The sequence below is a fragment of the Amphiura filiformis genome, chromosome 1 (genome assembly GCF_039555335.1).
Source record: "Amphiura filiformis chromosome 1, Afil_fr2py, whole genome shotgun sequence".
Taxonomy (NCBI): Eukaryota; Metazoa; Echinodermata; class Ophiuroidea; order Amphilepidida; family Amphiuridae; genus Amphiura; species Amphiura filiformis.
In genome coordinates this window covers 74,414,691-74,430,936 of record NC_092628.1, presented here as the reverse complement: position 1 = coordinate 74,430,936, position 16,246 = coordinate 74,414,691, and the positions used below count along the sequence as shown (strand labels likewise).

The window sequence follows — 16,246 nt, the reverse complement described above, 5'->3', positions numbered from 1 at the left end:
AAAAACCATAACAGCAGGCAAAGTATGGAGAGCCAAATGGGACAAAAGACTGGGGAAAGGCACAAAAAACATATGGTAGGCCAAGCAGGTCACAAAGGGGGAAATCGACATGGTAAGGGAAAATTGAAAATAACCAAAATCTAATGATCGCTCCTTGTTCAATCAACTCAAACGTATCCAATGCAAGTTTCTCCGCTTCGCATCTCACTTGGAGTTTCTCCAGTTGCTTAAATCCAACAAATCCATTCCAGCTGGTCTGATTGTACAGTCGTCTGCCAACCTGGGGTACACCTTGTGTCAGCATCTTCATGAGCAGGTTATTTACCAAGCCTCTTTTTCAGTTATGGATATTACTCTCCTTGAATGTTGCATCAATATTACCCCCTGCACCCAGAAGTTTCTGGAACTTGCTGATGCCCTGCGTCAATCTGTTGATATCGAGCACTTCCACCAGCTCTTGGATAAGCTCAACGCCATGGGGCAGAAGTACAAATTAGATCTTCAAGCCAGGAAAGCTGATAAACTGAAGAGAGGTCACTTCTTCACCATCAACTCTAATACTACCAGCAATGACTCCCGTAGTACTGCCAGAATATCCAATGCTCGCAACACCCTTCCTGAGACAGACCAACTAGTCAATAGTCAAGGTAGCAGTTCTCCTACTAGTGACCTCACCACCAATCAGAGTAGGACTCACCAACCGAGATCAAGAAGATGGATCAAACGCTCCCGGTACCGAAGAATGGCCAAAAATGGGAAAGGGTCGTCTGCTGTAGCCACCAATACTGTTATCAACCTTTCTACTCATCGGTTGTCTGAGCCTGAAGAGATGGTCTTGTCCAAAGGCCTGAAGTACTGTCCCACACCACGCCATGTCAACTCCATAGAAGTCCAGGCTGACGTCTCCCAGTTTGCCAGACGATTACGTCTTAGGGAACATTTCTATCGAGTTGATGATTCTCCTGATGATGGAAACCAAGGCACCACTGACACTGACATACACCACCAACACCCTCTGCTCAGAAAGGAAAGTCACTTCACTCCTCCTCCAGGCAAGGATCCCGCTCTTGATGCGTATATTACTGCTGTTGAAACGGAGATTCTTAACGCTTGCCCTAAGAGGATTTATTCCAACCTCACTAAAGATGAATCCACTGCCATCAGCAAATTGAAGGATAACGCCAACATTGTGATCAAAGAGGCAGACAAAGGATCAGCCATCGTTATCATGGACACCAAAGACTACCTTTCTGAATGTCATCGCCAGCTTGACAACACCAAATACTACAAGCCTCTTGCAAAATACCCCACAGCTAAATTTGCACGGAAGGTTACAGCTGTAGTTAAGGAAGCCCGTGATGCTGGTGTCATTGATGCAGACATGCAATCTGTGCTGAATCCCAAGCTTCCGAGGCCTGGCCGCTTCTACATACTTCCAAAGATCCACAGGAAATACGACACCATTCCTGTTGGTAGACATATCATCAGCGGCTGTGGAACTGCTACAGAGAAGATATCATTATAATATGTTGATTTACATCTCAAGCCCCATGTCAAAACTCTGAAATGATATGTGGAGGATGACAATGACTTCCTGCGTAGACTCTCCGTAATCAACACTCAACATGGTCCTCTACCTCAGAACACCATCCTCTGCACCATGGATGTCACATCCCTCTACACCAACATACCCACCAATGAGTTCATCACAGCATCCCAACACTACCTCAGTCAGCAGCATTCTCCCACTGAGATCAACACTTTGAGCAAATTCATGGAGCTCGTTCTCACCCAAAATAACTTTGAACTGGCTGGCAACCCTTGAAACAGATTCATCAGGATCGTTCATAGTTCATAAGATTGATAAAGGTTCTTGTTCAGATCCAATAAAATGATACTACTCACTCAGAAATATTTCAATTCCTATCAGGAATCTTGTTCACTCTGGTACTGGTGTTTCTAGGTGTTTTTAGAAACCGGCAACACTTCTGTCTGGTTTTGATGACGTCACCAAACTTTCTTGTTGCCGAGAATTTATGACCTGGTCATAAATTTTGTCCAGTCTGTAAGCCCCCTCGTCCTTGTTCATGGTGTCTTTTCCTCTACTTCTAATCCAGATTGCTTCCTTTAGCCAGCGTGTTGTTTTGTCTGATTCTTGATCGATGACCTGAGCCTCATCCCACCCAATCACACTTCAAAGTGAAAAAGTGAGCGCAAAGAGCTTCACCAGGTCACAACGAAAAGCATCAGCTTCAGAAATCCACAAATCGGCTATTGCAGAACATGTTGCACACCAAAATCATGTGATTGGGTGGGATGAGGCTCAGGTCATCGATCAAGAATCAGACAAAACAACACGCTGGCTAAAGGAAGCAATCTGGATTAGAAGTAGAGGAAAAGACACCATGAACAAGGACGAGGGGGCTTACAGACTGGACAAAATTTATGACCAGGTCATAAATTCTCGGCAACAAGAAAGTTTGGTGACGTCATCAAAACCAGACAGAAGTGTTGCCGGTTCTAAAAACACCTAGAAACACCAGTACCAGAGTGAACAAGATTCCTGATAGGAATTGAAATATTTCTGAGTGAGTAGTATCATTTTATTGGATCTTAACAAGAACCTTTATCAATCTTATGGCTGGCAACCACTATCTTCAAATCCATGGAACTGCGATGGGAACACGGATGGCGCCCTCAGGAGCCTGCCTTTTTATGAGCCGCCTTGAAGAGAATTTCCTGGATTCGACACCTTACAAACCTCTGATCTGGCTTAGATATATTGATGACATTTTCCTTATCTGGACCCATGGCCAAGAAGAACTTGAAAACTTCATCACTCATTGCAACACCAAGCACCCAAGTATCAAGTTCACAGCTGAGCAATCCAAAGAGTCAATTCCATTTCTTGATGTCATGGTAAGCCTGAACAATGGGTACCTGGAGAGTGATCTGTACTCCAAACCTACCGACACTCATCAGTACTTAAAGTGGTCATCCTGTCATCCAAAGCATACTAAGGAAAGTCTCCCATACAGCCTGGCCTTCAGATTACGACGCATATGTTCATCTGAGGAGACCCTTGGCACCAGAGTCCGTCAACTCAAGCAACATCTATGTGACAGAGGGTACCCCACCAAAGTTGTTGACAAACAAGTCAAGAAGGCTGTTGAAGTCCCAAGATCAGAGGCTCTCCAACCTCGTCGGAAGGAAGAGACATGCACCCGTATTCCTCTTGTTGTTACCTTCAACCTCTTGTTGATCCCTGGGCCTCAAGGAAGAACAGATGATTAATTGCGTTTTCAACTGATTGAGTGTCCCAGGTTAAAGAAGAAATAATAATAAAAAAAAAAAAAAAAAACCCATCCACTCTACCATCGCCACCACCTGACACAAATATCTGACTATTCTCCATGCCTCTGACCGCTGTAAGAAAGCCATCCCGGAGCCACCCATGGTAGCTTTCCGTAGACCTACAAACATCAAGGACTTGGTTGTTAGATCATCTCTCAAGATTCCCTCTACGGAAGCCCCTGAATTGGGATTCTCTCCGTGCGACAAGTGTGCCGCATGCAAGCACCAACATGGTCAACGCAACGAAGAGTACACCAAACACACAACTGCTGGTGAGACATTCTGCAGCACCGTCACAGGAGAAAGATACCACATTCAACACCCTCTTAACTGTCAGTCAACTAATGTCATCTACCTCATCACTTGCAAGAAATGTTGTTGTGGTTTTTCACACCTGTCATAACCCACTCTAGGCTCTACTGTTATTTAGATTTCTTTTATCTTCTGCTGCTTAAGGGAGGTGTAATGAGCGTGAACCTGGTTTGGATGCAGAGGGAGTGTGCCTGTAACAGACACAGCCACCAGAAAAGGACCAGCTCAGATCGCGCGCCAAATAAGTTTGCAGTCCAGAAATTTCATTTTTTCTCAGCCTTGCAAAAAATAGGCAGAGGTGGGAATCGAACCCGGGACCTCGGTGTTGTAAAACCTACTGCGTTACCACTGAGCCAACTTACAATCAGCTATGAGAAGTTTGATAGTAATCCTTGATATTGCTGAATAGAATAAATCAATACTGATAGGTCTATTTATCTAATGTACGATGTTATTCAAATTGGCCTATAAACTAGGAATATAATGTGAAATGACTATCAATCGATCAATCAATCAAGTTGTCAAGTTATCAACAATCAATAATAAACCGACGTAGGCCTATCATGGAATATTACTAACTAGGCCTACTAACTAATATACCAAATAAATAAAATAAATAAATAAGTCAGTAAATAAATAAATAAATAAATAGGCATAGGCCTAAATAAATAAATAAATACATAATGCAGAATGCAGTTAGTATTTTAGTTGCAAAATTCAAACATTCTATTCACACATTCTATTATAATTTTCTGCTATACACGCAAAGGACCTGTGCCTTTAATATGTCCGCGCCTAATCAATAATGAGTCTTTCACCATGCTCACACACCATGTTAAACTATTGTATCCCTGCAAGTATCGTACTGACCAAGTCCTAACACCTCAATGAAATGGATGCTATAACGTACCCAATCAAGCGAACATATCAAGGTCATATCAGGGCGTTATACAAAGAATGGTCAAAGGTCAACGTTTCCAAAGAAGTATTGTAATAGATGTAGACACAAGCTTTCGTGCGGGAAACATAAACACATAGTCGTCAGTCGTGTGGTTTTTATGAGATTTGATACGGCGCTGAAGTCTATTGGCTGTCCCAAAATCAGTACCAGACCCGGTTTCCAGACGGCAATGTGTGTGTTGTTACAAGGAATGCAAACTCATTTTATCAATGAGTGAACCACATAGAGGAATACGACATCTATCGTGAGCCAATCTGCATTCTGTTGCCTGCAAAAGCCGACGATCAGGTAAAATTTCTAAAAGCAGCGTGACTAGATATTTGCGTTAATTTCATGATACGTGTAAAACGCATTGAAAACGCCAAATTGCAGTCATAAAATATATAATATTAGTAAATCACCCAATCGAATGTTAACGTAGGTATGTGGAAAAGAACTGCAATAACAATAACAAACTATGTGCCCAAAGAGTTGTCTTTGGCATGTCGCTTTTTGAAATATGACCAAAAATATCAAATTTTGGAAAAACGCCCCAAAATTTAAAACAAACACGAACCTTCCAAAATAAATATATATTAGCACTCGGCGGCCCAGTCACTACCTGCCGCTGTGATTTGGGGTAACTCATTGCTTCCCCTCTTCAGATACCGGAACTTCAAGGTCGCTCATACCCCAGCCCTTAAGCAATGTTTTAGTCAATGCAGCTTTTTATCTTCTTCTTTTTATGATCAGAGCTGGTCTCCACTATATTGTGAGCAGGTCTCCTTTTTTACTCCTTGAAAAAGAAAAGTTTTGTCTTTTCGAAACGTCGTCTTTTTAACTCTGTTTATATATTTTGTGTTACTCCCCCATTGGATGTTGTGTCATATTTATACATTATATAACAAGAATTCTTCGTATTTTATTAACATTAATTTTCAAAATCGAGATTTATACTAATATCTGGGACGCATTTAAAAAATTTTTGACCAACTTTGAGAATATTTGAGAAAATGGTTTAAAAAATCAGCAAATTAGTTGAAAGTTGAAATAAATGAAAAAGGCGACGAAAAAAGAAAACCCTGTTCTACGGGCCCGACCGACCCAGATTTTGAACAAATTGTGGAAAAAAAATTTCCTGTACAAATGAATGCCGACCCAAATTTCGGAATTTTCCGAAACGAATTTTGTTTTCACAAATTGCACATTATTTACAGATTTTGGTGATTTTTTGTGTCATTTTCAAAACAAAAAAAGAAAAAAAAAAAAAAAAAAAAAGAAAAAAAGGCCGACCGACCGACCCGACTTGAAAGGTCCGTCCGCTCGTAGAACAGGGTTTCTTTTTTTCGTCGCCAAAACGGAAAAAGAAAGATCGTGTGCTTGACATGCGAAGAGTCTAAGGTTCGAATACACTGCCACGAAAGGATGATCATGTAAATGAAAATATCCAATAATGTACAAGAATGTGAATGTCTAAGGTTCGAATCCCGGGGTTACAAAATGACTTCTTTGTTCATCTTTTCTATAGCAAAAATCAGTTAGAGTGTGACAGATGACGTTGTCATCTTGGATCGGGAACCCCGTTGGTTTGAACGAGGTGTCAAAGAAGCAGTGTGGGTACGAGCCGAACAACCGTCGCTCAACAGGAGTGGGGGCGTTAGAGTGAATCTGTCACATGGTGTTTGGGATCGGGTTATCAAGCAACTTCCTCACCGATTGACCTCGGATGACCCCAGATCATCCACCCAGCTGAAGGCCAAAGGTTTTGGCGCAACGTCGGTGATTCCATCTAACCAAAGTGAGTTTTTCTGGTTGATAAGATTCAATTTCATACAATTTCAAGAAATTGTTGTTTGTGGTGAATTTCAAGTTATCATGTTTTGATATCATTATTATAGCATTTATTCATCATTTTAATATTCCCCATACACTCCGCTGCATGCACAAGTACACACATAAAAACTACATTTCCACCACATGTACTTGGGCTGTGTGCACCTGAGTCAAATGATAGCGAGTTCCTTTACCGTACCCATGGTACCGTGTTTACAGAAATTTATGGTTTATTGGAGCTTATAGGCAAAATATTAATAAAACTTTGATATAATTATCCAGATGTGCATAATTAATGATAATAATTATATTAAGCTAATGGATAATCTGGTGGATGTGTGCTGGGGATGTGTGGATGTGCATGAAAGGCTCCACTAATTTTGAAAATTGACAATTTTAATTGTCAATTTAAAAGTCTACAAATTTTGGATCAAATTTGAAATCCAATTTATGTTTTGAGATGAATAATAACTTGAATACTATATCACTGCTAAATGTATGTTGACATTAGTATTGTGTAGTCTGTGTACAGGCATAGTTTGCATGATTTTTGCATCCCAAAGCTAGATTCACTAAGATCACCAATAGAGACTTTGCGAAATGAAGTTCGAAACCACAAACTTTAACGTCTAGAGGATTATAGAGGATTATGTATTCAAAACCACTCTGCCATTAAAAGCCGCTTGAAGTAAAAGTTAACGCGAGAATCTATATGTGTGCCGTAAATTATGATGAAAATACGTCATATTTTAGAACAATAGTTTGCATATTTCCTCATAGACTACATAATTACCACTTATGTATTATCTAGTTAAAAAACCAATTATTGGAAATCTAATTTGGTTTGGGTAAAAAACATGCTACATGTTGCTGAAAATTATTGATTGAATTAGATCAAAATAATTTTTGTTCCAAACGTCACACTTGATATATGCTTTTGTGTGTGCTCATGACGTACACCAAATCAGTTTGCGGAACCAAGTTTTTGGCTTGCCTTCAACGCCAAGGGGATTAAGTTCCCGTAAAAAATGGCCTGGTTTTACTTGAGCCAGCAGTATACGATACTTCTGGAAAGAGTAAAGCAGGTGCATAACATTTTTATATATAACATGTCATAGGTTGTGCCTGGTAAGAGAGGGGGTAGGGAGGAGGGGAGGGAGGGCATTGGAAGTGGACAGGGAGGTGCTTTGCCAGTAGCCAAGGGGGCAGCTCCGCCGTGGGACATCTTGTCTTCCTTCTTGACCCTCCCCTTTTGGATGCTGGCCGCCGTGATATTTTACGCTTTTAGGCCTTTTTATACCATTTTAAGCCCATTATTGTAAAAACGTTTCCCTTTGAGAGTCGGCCCACGCCCTCCTAACAGAAAAACCCTCACAAAGTCACTGGGGAGGGGGAAACAGGAGTGCGAGTGGGTAATTATAGGAGGGTCAAGTTTGAGAGAGCGAGTACAGATAGAGGGGAGAAGGAGGGGAAAATATGGAGAAGGTAGGGAAGGGGAAACAGGAGGGGAAGGGGAGCGAGATTCAGAAGGAGGGGAAAGAAATAAAGATAATATATTACATTAGGTTTTGCGTAGTAAATTGGAATATGAAATTGACAAAGCTTAAATAATATATATATAGGCCTATAACTATCGTAAGAATATTAATTGAAACGTATAGCTAGTTTCAAAATAATATGATAAGGAGATTAACGCTGGGTCCCGACATAATCCATGTTGAGTGGTATCGCGAGTTCATTCATGTTTACTCAAACGAAGCTCTTGAGGTAGAGTCTTTTGTCTTGAAGTGGGACTAATAACCACTTGACTAAACAAAAGAGAGACATTTTGATGTAGTAGGTTACAAGCTCTTACACATGCCCTTCTTTTGAACGCACATTGATACACATGTCCCGCGTTTAAGCGACAATACGCTGTTGTTGCAGTAACCAACCATACGTTCGCGTTAGAGTAAATTTGAGCAAGAAATCCAATCGATATTTCTGAAGTTGCCGTTCCAGTTAAAGTAAATTTTCAAACTTCATTTTGCAAAGTCTCTAATATCTCTTTTTGTACTTGATTAATTCCACAAAACCAGTTCTACAATTTCTGTAAATGGGAGTACTTCTAAGCAAATAAAAATCTCTCAGTAACTCATGGCACACATAAGAACTTAAAATGTTGTATACGATTATGACAAAATTAATTTTCTAATTGATGCAAAATGTAGTTTGACATCAAAGAGTGTATTTACAGCAAGGTATACACCAATAACAATAGCTTTGTTGATACCCATGTAATCATAATGGGACCCATACAACCCGGGGGACCACTCACATAAATGGTTTGTACACATGCGTGACCAAAAAAAAGTAAAAAGGGGTGTTTTTTAGGCAAGGCAAGTTACGCGCGTGATGCATTTAGGGTCTAAAAAACACTGATTTTCATGAATAAGGTTTGTATTCTGAAACTGAACAACTTGTTTAGGATACCTTTTCAAATTGTTGGTAAATTACGAGTCCCAAAAGGGTACATTTTCTTCATTTTTACTAGCCACAATCTCATTAGGGGTTAAATTCTTTATTAAATTACCTAATTAAGGGGCTAAATTTGCTGGTAGGGTAAAACTCGTTTAGGGGGTGTTTAAAAAAATTTGGTCACGCATGTGTACACTATCATACTTGAGTGGCCCCCGAGTCCCAATATTCGTACCCGTACCCATGGCCCGTAACCGTACTGATACTGGGATATCCATACTCGAGTCCCAATTTCCGTACCCGTACTCATGGCTCTGGATCCGTACCCGTACACGTAGCTTCGGACCCGTACCCGTACCCATGGCCTGGGACCCGGACCCGTACCCATGGTCTGGGACCCGTACCCGTACCTGTACCCGTTCTCATGGCTCGGGACCCATACCCGTACTCATGGCGGGTCCCAATACTACAAGTCTGCTTGTTTGTATATACAAATGTAATGTTTTCACCCGATAACCTCATAATTATGTCAAACAAGTCCATCTCTCATGGTCTTACCATGTCCACATTGTGTACAATGTTCTCTCACCGAAAGCGACAAAGTCTCAGCCTTATACACATGTTAACATTTCATATCGAAATGCCCCCCTCCCCCGGCCTCCGGGTAAGATTGTTTCGGGGGCACTTCAATATGAAATGGATATAGTTGTAGGGCTGGCACTTTCGCACTAAGGGGCTTTCGGTGAGAGCAAAATTTAAAAATATGGGTCATTGGGTGAGAGCATGATTTTTGGCATTCGGTGAGAGCAAAATGTAAAAAATATGGGGTCATTGGGTGAGAACATGACTTTTTTAAATGGAATCTTTGGGTGAGAGAGCCGAAACAGCGCCACAGAAACCTCGAAAATCGAATTTCTAGTTCTAAATGGCTTCAAATTTCTTTGTTTTTTCAAAATAAGTAACAAAATCAGTGATAAATAAAAGTTGCTGTTCAAATTGAACTTGTAAGGGTCTTTGGGTGACAGATAGGGAGTCTTCGGGGTGACAGAGCATGTGTTCGTAAAAAATATGGGGTCTTTGGGTGACAGCGACGCTGAAAAGGGGGGGTCCTAACAGCCCTACATACGCGTCACCTCCAAAGTTGGAGTGCCCCCCGGATTGTTTTCCCCAACCATACATCTTTGTCAGAAAAACCCAATCGCGTACTGTAATGAGCGGGGTAATGAGAGTTTATGATAATAATAAGGACAACCTACTTGATCGGTCTTGTCTGGTTGTGGCGTGTTTCTGTTGCCTGTATAGCCCCATGGGTACAACCAAAGCTGACCGTAGTTATGGAAGTCAATGAACAGTGCCATGTTGCCTGAGAATTGCTGGAGCCAATTATGTACTACAAAAACCTCTGGTCCACTTAATGGTGTCGCACCAAAATATGTATCGGAACACTTATTGGGACTAGCTCCGGTACCTGTTATTAATGAAATAGACTTTCATGAAATATTTTCATATATCAATTACATCATCAAAGTAGACATCATGTACTGTGCATTTCAATATTCACCTCTTTATGACCTCTTTTCAAGAACTTTTTATATTACCCTTGATATATCATTGATTTATGGAGAATGGTTGAGCCTTTGCATCACTTAGTTTGGTAGTAAAATTACAAAACCAATAACTAGCGTCACATTAATTATGCGTGACTCTTATAGCCATTGTCAAAGAGAGTCTATGATCCTCAAAACCTTCACCTTGGTTCACTCTTCAAAAATTATCTTTAGGCAAAGATTCGCCTGATCTGTGAGTGTTCGTGGCGTTGGTTCTATGTAAAAGCTTACAATCTACACGAGGACAGAGATTAGACAAATATTCACCATTGCGATTATTTGTTTGGTTGAAGATTCACCGCATCTGAAAACGCAATGGGTCAAGATTCACCCAATGGTGTTGTCCATCTAGGTAAGATTAAAGACAAATTTACCCAACGAAATGGTGAAGTCATGAGGAGGGCAGGGTAAAGATTCCCTTTGACTCCTGCATAAGCCATTGTAATTAAAAAGTCTGTTAAGTACCTCGGTGTTCGATTACTCCTCTTTTCGCCCAAACAACAAGTGCTTCTAGAATGCTGCTAAAATAAGAAAACTTTTAATGCTAATTTATTGCAGATTCTAGGGAAGCGTGGTTACCTTTTGTAAATAGCCGAGTGAGAGGGTTTTCATTGAAATATTTTTTGTGTCAAAATTGAAGCATCCTATGTATAAAAGAATATATGAATATTTACTGCACATTATATATAACGATTCGTGATACCCAATTGTGGCACATTTGATGTCGTTTAAGGGGGTACTACACCCCTGCCCAATTTTGTGCCCATTTTTGCATTTTTCTCAAAAAATATAGCGCATTGGGGACAAGTAAGATATGTATATTACAGGGCAAGGACTACAACTACTACACTGGAAATTTTGTTTCAGCACAGACAACAGTTGTGGAGTTACAGTCAAAAATAAGGGAAAACCAATATTTGATCAATAAATCAATAACTACTTGCTTTGAGTTGCTGAATTTTCAGTACAGTATTTGTAGTCCTTACCCCTATAATATCTTACTTGTCACCAATGTGCTATAATTTTGGAGAAAAATGCAAAAATAGGCACACAATTGGGCAGGGGTGTAGTAACCCCTTAAGAAGCAGATAATTTTATTTCAATTTTATATACGCCAAAATATTTTTTTAATTGAGCAAGAATAAGGATTGAAAAAACGTTGAAAATTCTATGTAAAATTACATTAGACCCCGCCAAAGACTAATGTTTCGTTTTTATGGTAATCTAATCTTTTATTTCCTGAAAAAAAATTGGGGTCTAATGTGGAATTATTATATAAATGATAAAAACATCAAACGTGTATACAAGAAAATGGTAGGTTGCATTATATATAGTATTATACTGATACACATGTATATACGATGTACTAGCGCACGTGTCCGGCGGAGTCAAAATCCATATAATGTATTGTCCCGTTTATTGTCGGATTTCTGTATGTAGAACACGCAGTTAACAACAATTGAGTGCTATTAATACACATTAATGTTTTTAGGCAAATGAAATTCCAAAATATGGTACGTTTTCTGCCTTTGCTTGTCACGTGGTAGGTCTATGTTGAAGTTGCGATTATATGTTCAAATAAGTTTCAAATGTATACCAACAAGACAAGTGGCCGAGCGGTCTAAGGCGCTAGGCTCATAGAGTATCCAAAGCGGTGCGCCGTGAGTTCGAACCCCGCCTCTGCCAAATTTAATTTTACTTTTTTTAAATTTCATATTGGGGAAATGTGACTGGGAGAATTGATGTATGGAGTGGAGTGGTGTGGTGTTCGATTAGATTTGTATACAAAGTGTCCCATTAAAAGGTTATATTACGTGAAGAAAATGAACCACATTTTGTGATGGTACAAAAAAAGAAAATCATTTTTTCAGATATTATTTATTCATCCTGCTTGTAAGTGAATAGTTTCAACTCCGTGTCTTAATTGCAACTTAACTTATGAGCACGAGATGACAGGGGTGTCAAGAGTGACTAATCATCAAAATATCACAACGAAAGTTTAATGCAAGCACACCCTTGTTTTCATATTTTTTACTTTATTACGTTTTTATTTCATAGTAAAACTTATTGCCCAAAAGTAACGTATTGAAAAATTAAACATTGTACACTGAAAATAAATACGTTTTAGAGTTTCTTGACTCTTGGTGTTAACAAATAAAGGAAGATGGTTATTAGAGAAGAACACGTTTTTAGTGTTAATAACAAAGTGAAATTAATAACAATCTTTTGCAATAGGTTTGGTTTGGGTTTTGTTGGGTTGAAATCGCTGCTGTGTTATACTGTGAGAATATTGTACATTTCTGACTGAATCTGTTCATCAGAATAAAATACTGTATCGGCTGTGCTATGGCTGGGCCTACTCAAATGCCCCGCCAAATGCACAGCGGCTAGCGCTGTGACGGCGGTGATGAACCCCGTGTTGCAATATGTCAAGTAAACAGCTTGCTCAGGAATGCGAGGGATGCGGGTTAATTATACAAGTTGTGAACTTGACATTCACATGGGTACTTGTAAAGGTTGCATAGATTATGGCATGAAAGGTGCATTTATATCTGTTAACATTATACATTAACATTCTACAAAAATTCAAAAATCTACATGTAACTTTTTTTGGGGGACACCCGGTATATCTGAACATATCAGAGTTAACGTTCATTCATTTTGCTGCGTCAGAGGTCAGCTGCGAAGTCAGGACGTGTGGCAAAATACGGCGAGAGGAAAATCTCTCTGAAACCCCTTTTTGGGTTTTCATACTCCCCCAAATAACTGTAACATCTTTCCATCTAACTTTGGGAAGTGTTTTATCCCACACGCGGCATATTTACACCAGCCGAACCTGCACAAACTTCCAGCTACTTTGCTGTAAAACAACTGGTGTAGAATTCAACAACCTGCGCAGCCAAGATGGCGACCATGAGTTGCTAAATTCCGCTGCGGGGGCAGGGCTTCCAGTTCCAATAGTCGACTTAAAAAATGGGAAATAATCTGCAAGTATTACTATTTTGTCTATTAACATTGTATATCAGATCTACGTCCGCCTTACTGCATGATGCTGATGATGTAGAATTCACTTTTGACAACAAATCATCGTATGGCTTAATTTCAGCAACCACAAATAATGTTCTGGTATTTCATCAGCCACGTTATGACAATACAAGCATGTTGTATACAAATATGACTATACATATAAACCCTATGTTGAATAGTAGTAAGAAGGTTATGAACATGAAAGAAGGCTACCTGTTCATGGTTATCCTGTTGAGCTCTTGGGACATAGAATTAAATCCTGGCCCTTATAAGACGGCTCGTAAAGTGAAGTGGCCCTGTGGCATCTGTATCATCAAGACTGTATGAACATGCCTACGTGTGTTTATGAGGGAATGACAAATGTTTCCTGGTACTGTTGCACGTGTGGTTTACCGAATTTCAGTACATCCCTGTTCTCCAATTGGACCGTCAATACGTCCAATAGTTTCTCGAGCCTCGATCCTGATCATTCTTGTGCAAGTCCGAATCCCGATCAATCGTGTGCAAGCCCAGATCCAACCAAGGGTCCAATACCCACTGCGACATCATCGCCAATTCAGACCACCCGCAAAAAGAACACTAAACCCTCAACGTTGCGCATATTTTCTGCAAATTTACGTGTTCAAGGCAAGAAACACCAGTTACTCCACTCCGTTGACACTTTAAAACCTGACATCATTGTTGGAACAGAGTCCTTAATAACTTCCTCCTTTGGTGGGAACTACAATGAGCTCTTCCCGCCTGGTTACAGATCATTTACTAACAACAGAGGCCGTGGTATATTCATTGGCTTTTTCTAGTGATGGTATTCTGAAACTTTTACAAAAACTGAACCCAAATAAGGCCTCTGGGCCAGACAATATTCCAGTTCGCATATTAAAAGAATGTGCTGAACAGATAGCTCCTCTCCTACAAGCGCTCTTCACTCAGAGTTTGCAAACAGGGAATCTACCAACAGACTGGCAGACTGCATTCATTACACCCTTGTTTAAGAAAGGAGATAGATCTTTACCTTCAAACCATCGTCCAGTATCGCTAACATCAGTGTGCTGCAAGACCATGGAACATGTTATCTTCAAACACATCATGGATCACTGTGACACTCATAGCATCATAACCGACGTCCAACACGGATTCAGGCGCAATCGTTCTTGCGAGTCGCAACTGTTAGAAACCATGGACGACCTTGCCTTCAATGTTGACAGAGGATATCAAACTGACATCATTGTTTTGGACTTTCGAAAAGCTTTCGATATGGTTCCCCATCTCAGACTCTTGTCAAAGTTAGACCATCTAGGGATCAAAGGACCAATACATAGCTGGATCAAGACCTTCCTCACTTGCCGAAAGCAGAAAGTTGTTGTCGACGGAGCTGAATCTGTGGCTGAGGACGTGGTTTCAGGTGTACAGCAAGGTACCGTCATGGGCCCGCTTCTTTTTTTACTTTTTATTAATGATCTGCCGCAATCCATCAAATCACAAATTAGGCTATTCGCCGACGATTGTTTACTTTACCATACTATTCAATCACAAGCTGATCATAATATTCTCCAGGAAGACTTACATCATCTTGAACTTTGGCAACAGAGATGGCTTATGCAGTTCAATCCCAGTAAGTGCACTGTCATCAGAATGACAAGTCCCAGACGGACTCCAAAAGTTTTTGATTATACCTTATGTGGTCAGAAACTGACTCCTGTTGATTCCAATCCATACCTCGGCGTTGAAGTCTCCCGTACTCTGTCATGGAACACGCATATAGACAAAACGGTAAAAAAGGCGAATTCCGTTATGGGTTTGGTAAAAAGGAACCTTTATGCAGCACCCAAAGAAACCAAGACGCTTGCCTATCAATCCATTGTGAGACCAACGCTGGAGTATGCCGGTTCTATATGGGACCCCCACACAGCAAAAAATATCTCCAAAATTGAAAAAGTGCAACGCTCCGCAGCCAGATTTGTATGTAGTGATTACAGCCGCCATAGTAGCGTTACATCTATGCTCAGTGAACTTGAATGGCCAACTCTTCAAGAAAGAAGAAAAGCCTCAAGATTGACGAACTTATATAAAATCAGAAATGAAGAACTTTTTGTCACAGCAGCAAACAAAAGGCTGATTCCATCGAGGAGTACACGCATACATCAGGCATGCTATAAACATCTGACTGCCAGAACGGAAACATTTAAGAACTCATATTTCCCAAAAACCATAGTCGACTGGAACGCCCTGCCCCCCAATGTCATCGAATCTACTTCAGCAACTCAATTCAAAGAAAGGTTGAAAGCACATCTACATCTGCAGCACATCTAACTGACCCTGACCCTCCATTGGCGTGATACTCTACGGAGGCGGTGCCAATTACAAAGCAGAAGCAGAAGCAGAAGCTGCTCCAGCTGTTTGGAACTCCCAACAGCCTTCGTATTAAACATCCACCCTTAATGACCTTTGACCGCAACTCTGTGTTTACTCCATAGGTCCTAGCTATAGCCAAGGTCAATGTCCAAATCGCTTTATTGTACCATGTAATAAACATCTGCCAAAAAGTAATTACCCTCTTTAAATAATGGCCATTATTCCTAAACAGTTACTCGTATGCCAAATTTGGAATATGCAGTCAAAGCAGAATTTATTTCTACGCATTATGACACCACATTTGTTGCAATGGTCCCAGTATTGAAGTCGCAGCGTACATTTAAATGAAAGTAACTCAAGATTT

The 16,246-nt window shown here is 40.3% G+C and overlaps 2 protein-coding genes across 2 annotated transcripts in view; both read right to left on the bottom strand.

Moving 5' to 3' along the window:
• Positions 1-16,246, bottom strand: part of LOC140153217 (carboxypeptidase B-like) — a 102,159-nt gene that overhangs the window by 38,248 nt on the left and 47,665 nt on the right. The gene's annotated exons all lie outside the window — the stretch shown is intronic.
• The window catches only part of LOC140168495 (carboxypeptidase B-like), a 44,901-nt gene that overhangs the window by 11,858 nt on the left and 16,797 nt on the right, over positions 1-16,246 (bottom strand). Inside the window, exon 8 of the mRNA XM_072191897.1 lies at positions 10,153-10,364. Within this exon, the coding sequence (XP_072047998.1) occupies positions 10,153-10,364 (212 nt within the window). The remainder of the gene's footprint in view (positions 1-10,152; positions 10,365-16,246) is intronic.